The sequence below is a fragment of the Pteropus alecto genome, unplaced genomic scaffold, assembly GCF_000325575.1.
Source record: "Pteropus alecto unplaced genomic scaffold, ASM32557v1 scaffold206, whole genome shotgun sequence".
Taxonomy (NCBI): domain Eukaryota; kingdom Metazoa; phylum Chordata; class Mammalia; order Chiroptera; family Pteropodidae; genus Pteropus; species Pteropus alecto.
This window is the reverse complement of record NW_006438906.1, coordinates 3,225,969-3,235,078: the sequence shown is the minus strand read 5'-3', so window position 1 is coordinate 3,235,078 and position 9,110 is coordinate 3,225,969. Positions and strand designations below refer to the sequence as shown.

General features: G+C 42.7%; 1 protein-coding gene across 1 annotated transcript in view; it reads right to left on the bottom strand.

Moving 5' to 3' along the window:
• The window catches only part of GOLM1 (golgi membrane protein 1), a 43,715-nt gene extending 35,946 nt beyond the window's left edge, over window positions 1–7,769 (bottom strand). The window contains exons 1-2 of the mRNA XM_006916079.2: window positions 7,620–7,769; window positions 5,889–6,068 (exon numbers count right to left, since the gene is read on the bottom strand). Of these exons, the coding sequence (XP_006916141.1) occupies window positions 5,889–6,068; window positions 7,620–7,748 (309 nt within the window). The 5' untranslated portion in view covers window positions 7,749–7,769. The remainder of the gene's footprint in view (window positions 1–5,888; window positions 6,069–7,619) is intronic.
• Between the last annotated feature and the right edge of the window lie 1,341 nt (window positions 7,770–9,110).

Genomic DNA, 9,110 nt, shown 5'->3' with positions numbered 1-9,110 from the left:
CCCAGCCCCCTGCCGGCCCACTCTGCCAGTCCCAGGAGCCAAGAAGTGACCTCTCAAAGGATAATCTTCACCTCCATCTCGGAGGTAACATCACCTATGTCCCAGTCGGGCACTTCGAGAAATTAAATGTGTTCTTATGTGAATAGGATTAGAGTTTTGAAAACTCTAAAGTAAGACAAATGACTAGACCTCTTAACATCAGTCATTTCTTTTACAAGAGACAGAATCTTACAGAGGAAGTTACTCACAGAAACCAGTGCTGAGGAGAGCAGCCCCAATCCCAGGGCCCAAACTGCACATGAACCAATGACATAAACCATCTCAGCTCTTCTGGCTTTCACCACCCAACAACCACAGAAACTCCACTTATGGGTCATTTACAACAGGAAACCCCTCTAAAGCATGGTGTTTTCATGCCACTCATCTCAATGCTTGACAGAGCTTCCTCATGCCCCAAGTTACTATGCAAGAGAGGAGAAACCTGGAAGCTGACTGAAGCCACATCAATGCAAGCACAAGTCACAAAGGTGAGTGACAAAGGTGCAGGTAAGGGAAAATACATAAATTAATAGTGCAATAGTATAAAGAGACAGATTCTGTCTCTTGTGAAGGTGAGTGGCCGGCCTGTCCTGCCTCCACCTTCCCAGGTGCCTTGCTCCATGAGCTTTTCTCTTTCTGACACAAAACAATTAACAAGTCACCAACATCCCCTCTTCCATTCTTCCAGTCAACAATTTTTTTTAGACCGGTAGCTTCCCTTCTGGAATGACACAGGAACTGTATTTCCATTACAAATAAAATGTTACTCAATTTTCTTTATACTACTGCACTATTAATTTATGTATTTTAACAATAAATGAAGCGTAAAGGTCAACATCAGATAAATGATTGCAAGAAACCGGCCCAGCAAGAATGTCACCAACACAAATATGAACAATGAAGCCATTTCTGATTCTAACTTGGGGCACGTGAAAATGAACAAAAGAGCAGGAAGCTGGACATTCCCTGGATGAAGTGCTACTAAGTAATTCAGGAGCTTCAGATATCAGGTAATCTGTCCCCTTCATGCCTTTAGGGCCACTGCGTGGGTATGGAGCAGCCACCAGCCAGGAGAGTACCCAAGATCTTGGTAAGTCTTCAGACTCCAAAATACTGATCAGCCTTCTGACGACAAAATAAAAGAATGAATTAAACCACTCTATGCCATCCTTAGGAGATAGATAATGCAGACCCTTACAAGTGACCCTCTATTAGCTTTCGCCAAAAACTAAAACCTGAGAGTCTGTTTCTACTTAGGCCCCTTAAAAACCTATTTCAAACATACACACATGTACATCTTAAAATAGCATTTCACTGGTGGTTGTGCGAAGATTATTTATACCCATGCAAATGTGGTTTAAAATGTGACCTCAAGTTCTTTGACGCTGTTCCCAAAGACAGAGTCTAATCCCTTCCCCCGCTTCCATTTGGGCTGGCCTGCCTGAGTGACCCACTTCTAACTAATGCAGAGGAAGTGACCATGCTGACTACAATAAAAGGTATCGTGGGTTGTACCAAAAAAATACACGTCCACCCAGAACCTGTAAATGGACCTATGAAACCTATTTAGAAACAAACATTTATAAAACAATTCTGTCTCGAATTATACCCCTGACTTTCTACTTCTGACTGCCTCAACACCCCTAAAACAACAATGCATAATAAGGCAAGAGTTTCTGGGTCTTTTTAAATGATGTGTCAAAACTATATGTGTTCACATATGTTTGTCATTTAAAGAACCTCCTTTACGTTCTACAATTTTCACGGCATACCTATATTTATAAAAGCTTGAATATAAAAATTTATAAAAGTTTAGATGTGATCTATTTTTTAAAAGAAGATGAGTAGTTCTCAGGGGTGTTAATCTCTGAGAGATAAAAGTATGATTCTTTTTGTATTTTCAAAAATGTCTACAATATTTTGATAATTAAGACAGACAACTTTTTTGAAAGTTACTTAAGGCTGACTTGCACAATCATTTGTTTCAAAACAAAGCTGAACATCCCTTCTAATATACAGCTCAGGAGATGACTATACGAGGGCTTCCACCAAGTTGTACAAATACACATGAACTTACATAATTGTACTTACGTGGTCAAACCGTCATAAACATACCTAATTCTGCAACAGACAAGGAGGCAGAAAAGAAGGGAAATGAGAATGACGATTCAATGCCCAAGAATCAGCTGAAGTCTCATTAGAATATCTATCACCAAATGATCAAAGTCTGAGATCTCGTTCAAATTATCTCATGTGACTGACTGGTCGATGCTCCAGCCAATGAGTGCACGCCCTCTGTGCCAGGTTTCCTCCCTCATCCAATGAGCTGGCTGTGGGGCATCAAAATGGAACAAACATGGCCACCTAGCCTTCCACGCGGGCAGCAGCAATGGGTGAGCAGCAAGTCTCCTACCCGGCATATCTTCTAAAAATTTTCAAGGATTCCAGTAAATATGGGTAAAAATGAAAGAAATATCTTAGAAAAAAAGTATGAACATCAATTACTTGGTAACAGCTCTGCTAAATGATTTTTAAAAAATTATATCTACTAATTATAATGTCTTCTACTTTTAAAATAATTTCAGAGGGTCAAAAAAATGAAAAAACTCTAATAAGAATTTTATTTTTAACAGTGCCATACTGCAAAATGCCTTATCTCCATCACCAGTGTATGGTTTTACTACCTGCTCACAATACAGTGATCTGAGAACTTAGAAGAAATGTGTGCATACATGAGCAAATACATGCATGTGTACTATCTTTAAAATAAAAAATTCCATATTCTTTGAGGCCCAATACCCAGAGATTCTGATCCAGTGTATTTTAAAAATCCATTTTTTGTATAAGCTCCCAGGTGATGGTAATGTGCAGGCAGGAGAGGACTGAATGCTCTGATATAACTTCTGTAACAAATCAGATCAGGGACAAACATCAGACAATTTGATAAGCTGAACTGATAATTCCGCATGGACAAACACTAGCAAGCAACAGAGGCTTTCATAAGGACCACAGCCACACGATCAAAAGGTGAATTTAACTCACCTGCCGCAGAGTTGTGAAATTCACCCGATCAGAAGGTGAATTTAAATCATGCATGAATTTAAATCATGCCGCTGAGGAAAACAAGGATTTGAACCCAGGTCTGCCTTTCACCACCACACTAAGCTACAGCTAAACTACTCTTGGAGCTAAGAAACTAGCACCCACCCCCAAAATGAAAATAATTTTATATTGCATATCCTAAAGTTAAAAACTCTAAAAAAAAAAAAAAAAAAAGACTCGCATTCTTTTCCAATGGCCATTTGATTCTGTCAAATGTTTATTTTACCTTCTTTACTGGGACTCCTTGATGGTCAACATATACCAGGAGGTGTCTAGTTACTACAAGAGTCTCCCTCCACTTAGATCCTGAAACAGTTCTGAACTTAGGGATAGGGCAAGAGGGCTAAGTAAGGCATTTTGCCCGCTTTGTAAAAAAGCCATAAAACTGAAGCATTAAGAACCGAGGTGAGTCACCTGGTTTCTGGCTAAAAGATGTTCCCTCTTGTTTATTCCTGTGTGAGATGTTTCTAGGAAAAGCCAGTCAATCATATTTCAAAGAATTCCAAGTTTTGGTCTTATCTCCACAACAGATTACACTCAAATGAACTAGCGTTTCTGTCTTAGGACTTGCCTATGGTAATAGTGCTTCATTGACTGCATTACTGGAACTCTCTAGAACAAATGGTTCTGTGCAGAGCATTCTCTAAGGATTCTGCCGACACGATACGGGAAGCTGGTTGTCTAGCACCCACTTTATAAGGGATTGGAACCCCAAGAGCTCATACCCAGGCTGAGGCAGAATGCCCATGAACAGAAATTACCATGCAACCTCTTTTCCAACTCCCCACACAAAACATGCACCAACACTTGCATGCAATGCACAAACTTATCCAGAAGCTTGGAGGAGGAGAATGAGAGAGATCAGTCTAGAATTTTAGATTTCATGGTTCAAGTAAAATATCAGAAGCATTTAGTAGACAGAAAATAAGGACACTTAAAACAACCAAACACCATATACAGACACACACAGACACATACCATCTTCCATCACTACCATTTTAAAAAGCAAAAGTTAAAGACAAAAATGTAGAAAAGCCAAGGGGTCAGGGGTTGGGGGGCTGGGAGAAAGGGGTGAAGGATTAAAGAAATACAAATAGGTCACGGGGATGCGGAGCATGGCATAGGGAATGCAGTCGGCATTAATGTAATGGCTATGTATAGAGCCAGAGGAGAGAAAGAGCAATCAGGGGAATCGTTTTATAAACTATATAAATGTTTAACCAATGTACTGTATACTTGAAACTAATAATAAAAATTTTGTTTAATGTAGACAGGCCACAGGCTCATAATAAAAGACAACTCTTTCTAAGGAGAAGAGTTAAATTTTCAGGTAATGACACATACATACAGAGGCGGAGAGACAGAAAAAATCACACAAAATATCCTTATTTTTCTCACTCTGTACAGATGGGCAAAACCTGTTGTGGTTGGTCTCAGGCCTGGCTTCTTCGGCCATGCACTGACAAAGCAGTAAATCAGCAATGAGCAGGCACTAAGCAGGAGAGTCCTCACCTTCCCTTGCCCGGCCTGAGGGCCCATCTCAGCCTGGGCCCCACAGGGCAGTCCTGCTGGTCTTTGCTGGGTCCCCTTTCCCAGTCCAGCATTCCCCAGTTCCTGTCACACTCCTTCCCAACCGGGCAGAGGCCAGAGTGCCAGAGCGTTCTCCACAAACCCTGCAAATCCCAAATGGAATCTCTGCAAACTCTATTCCTTAAGAATAAACTGTACTTCCTCCCAAAAATGTGCTTTAAGGGGTTTTATTTGTGTACGCCCTATAAGAAATGTCTAGGTCCTATCCTATTTAGTTAAAGGGGATTTCAGGGACACAAAATAGTGTCACCCACATATAAGAAAAGTAAAGAGAAATTTGGAAGTACTTTACTATGACAGCATTAAAATTGGAATAATTCCCAGGGAAGAAATATACATTTGTGAACAAGGGAAAGTACTCTGCAAATGAAAAGAACAAAAAGCATTTTTCACATTTTAAACCAGTTAGGTAAGAAAAGCCTGAGAATAGTTCATTTTCTGGTGAAGTGCTAGCCTCTAGTTCATACTAAAACCAAGTCTATCTTCGAGATAATAGACTTCAGGATACAACCTCCCTCCAACAAATCAAGTATGTCAGAGAGAGGTGCATGCATTAGGAAGGGCCACACTCATCTAGGTAATAAATGGTCATGGGTTTCATACACTTCAGAAAAGAAAATATTAATAACTCACACCATTATACAATTTAATAAACAAAAAAGCAGTCATCCATTCCTAAGAAAAACAGAAAACGCAAGACATATACAGCTTAGATACATTAATGAGCAGAAAGCCCCTTTTTAATCTGTTTTTAAACTTAAAATCCAGCAGTCTTGAGTCCCCTATGTTCTTTGTTAGTACTTACTTAGAGGTCTACAACTCTTCCAATCCATGAGATGTAATGAGGGCACAAATATTATTCCTCTTTGAGATATAAGCATCCAGCACAGGCCTAGCACAGAGCAGGGACTTAATACGTGTTTATAGAAAGTTCCTTTGCATTTCTGCCATTTATCACCATTGTAAAAGGTTTTACAACAAGCCTGCCCAGGGCCTAATGGGCAGATGGGAGGGGATATCCAAAGCTTGATCAAGAGGCTAATTCCCTATAATTATATAAATATACACACAGCCACTTACCTTCCCATTGAGAAGAATTTGACAGCATATCAACTGGTATTTAGAACAGACTAAGAAGAAAACAAAGCAGGTCTTGCCTTTTCATCCTGGTGTAACTTGTTGACACTCTCCATCTGAAAGTTATGGCTGGACTGGATTTTGTCGAGCTGCTCACGCTGCTTCTCCAGCTCTCCCTGGAACTCATTCTTTTTCAGCTCCACAGCACCTCTTTCAGCAGCCGCCCTGCGGACTCTGCCTTCCAGCTCCATGATTCGCGTCTACAAGGACACCTGGGTGTAAGGGCAAATGTCAAGCCATCCCTGGAGACCAGACCACCTGAGTTCCCTCAGCAAAGACACCGGGACCCAAAGCAAGCCTTACACACATGGTGTGTTCCCAAGGCTCAACTTTTTAAATCAGCTGTGTGGAAGCTACAGAAGTTTTTCTAGAGAAACAATGCTAGAAGTGAAAGAATTCACTTCTATGAGTGTGTGTCTCCCTGGAATCACCACCATATCCCTCACAGGAATTTTGTGAGGTTTAAAAAAGCACACAAAATGCCTCCTGCTTTATTTACCCAGTGTGAGCTGGTGCTCAAATATTTAGTTCCTTTTCCCCACTGACGGAGCATTTAATCATTCTTTATCAGTCAAAATTTCTAAAAACAGAATCAGTTCAGTTCTCCAACTCTGGGTACCAAGACGACATCTCTGGGGACAAAACATTCAAGTGGGACGAAGTTCCATAAGTCCAAGCTCTGCCATCAGAAAGACTGGGTTGGAATTCCAGCTCCCCGGTACTTTACCTGTCTGTGCCTCAATTTACCCACCTGTAAAATGGGGGAAAATAAAGTCCCTACCATGTAGAGTTTGTGTACAAAAGATGATGATGTATGTAATGTACTGTTAAAGAAAAATTATGCTGATGCTTGTTAAAACAGTAAGGAAAACTTTATTTAAGACTACCACAACTGGAGTCATGACTATGGCAAGAGGAGAGAGAGAGAAACCGTGTTCAACTCTGAATAAAGCAAAGACAGCAGAGGATTTATGACCAACGAGTAGACTGAGAGGGTCAATGGGTGGAAAAGTATTCAGAGGAGACATCAATGATAGGGGGATTCTTGTGAAAGACAGGCCCAGGGCTTAGATATCGAGAACGAGGGATGAGGGGCTTAATCAGATATCGGGGGGAGTGGGGGGTGACTCAGCAGGATTCTCTGCTAAGCCTGGGCTGGGGAGGTCAAAAACAGAATGGGGAGGGCCAAGATGGAGGTCTAGCCAAAAAAGAGGGCCCAAGGAGACCACCTAAAGTTTGGTCAAGGAGAGTGTCATTGCTCAGCACTGCTTGACTCACGATGCGCAACAATAAATGGGAGAGCTTAAATCATCATCCACATTAAATGATGGTAATAAAGACTGATACCCCTAAACCCATTTCTCACACCCATTATCCAAATACACTTCTGACACCACTCTCTGATAACTAGTGTGGATGGGAAGACAGGAGTGGGTTGTGGTTAGTGCACTTCATCAAGCTGTCTTCCCAGAACCAGCCCAAACGGCTCGACTAAAAGTTACCTCATGGGAAAAGCAGAGAGGGATGTTCTGGCAGCAACCCTAAGAAGTCAAGGGGGTCCTCTCTCAAGAGCAGAGCTGATGTGGAGAGTTGAGCCCAGGGCTAGGCGGGGGGACACATGCAGAGCCCGGAACTAACATTTTAGCCAGCGCAATGTGTCAGGTGGTGATAAATAACAAATCCCTCGGTCCCCACCATCCGGCAACATTTCATACTCTGAGACACCCAAAGAAAACAAGCAAGCAAAACACCTGGAGATCCACGCTCCGGGAACTCGCAATCCAGTAGTTGAAGCCCAAGACAATAATACAGGCCACCAGGGCAGCCAGCACGAGGGGCGGCGACTTCATGGTCCGACGCCCGTTTCCCAGTCCCATCATCTCAAAGGCGGGGCTGAAAGCCTGCCAAATAAAAACAAATAGAGAAGCCTCAATACTAGTACCCCATGCCCGAGGCAGGTCACATCCATCGTCACAACCAACAGGAGGGCGTCCTGCCTGGAAACACGACTGGAGTCTTCTCCTTGAAACGTGAAGCTGTCGCTGGAGAACACGTAAGTAGCACGCCCAGCACCCACAGCGGTGTGTGTCCCGGGGGTATGTGGCCAGCTCTCCCGGGCAGGCTCAAAGACTTCGGGCAAGTAACAATTTCTCTTACACTTCAGTTTCCTCATCTGTGAAATGGAGATAATTATAGCACCTACCTTCCCAGTAAAGTGTGAGAATGAACCATCTCTGTAAACAGCAAAAGCAAGTATCAAGTGCTTCCACATCCCACTAGAAAGCATCCACTTATCACGCTCCAAAAAGGCCTTTTTGATTTGATTCCTAAGAAGGGAGGGTTTTTCACCCTCTCACAGAATTACTAATGGGCACCCAATTAAAACGTTTCTTGAGCAAAGCAGAAAAGCACTCTGGAGGAGTGTGAACTTGCACTGTGTAGGTCACGGGGACAGACAGGGCCTGCAGGGAGGAAGAGAACCTGGCTTCCCTCGTCTCTCTCTTCAGAGCCCTTATCTGTGCAGCTACAGCATGGTGAGCTGCACAGCACATCCAGGTTACAAAGAGACTTCGCACACTGCAGAGGACATGAAGCTTCTTAAGAGAAACACAAAAACCGCTTACAGGAAAAGAAGCCATTGATTTTGTTCATGGGCATCAACTGAACACCAGGTCTGGCTGGATCCCAGCACTGGTTACCAAGGAAAAGGAAAGCTGACTTTGCCAAAAGGCTTTTGCTGAGCCACATAAAACAGGACCTTATCAGAGAAAGGGCAACACGAGCAATAAAAGGTATTTCTGAGGCTTTTATGCCAGCCAGGTGGGGCCAGAAATGGAGGAGGCAGGCGGAGGGGTGAAAGCGGAAGGGGCTAGCGAGGGGGAGGAAAGATCACTGGAGACTCACTTTTGAGGTTAAGTTCTTGGAGTGAGAACATGGGAAAGCCGACAGAGCCAGCTCTCACTCTATGCTATTTCTAAGTGTGTCACTGGAAGACATCCACTTTCCTAATATAGGTACATTTTGTTTTATTGTGCCTCGGTTTATTGAGGTTCACAGGAATAGCGTTTTTTAACAAATGGAAGGCAAGGCCCTCCACCAGCAAAAAGTTTATGACTTGCTTTCTTGCGAGACTCGCTTTGCTGCAATGGCCTGAAACTGAACCCGCAGGATCCCTGAGGTTGTACCAAGATTGGGCTCCACTTCTAATTCAACAGATTTAAGGCAGGGCCCAGGTGTCGGTA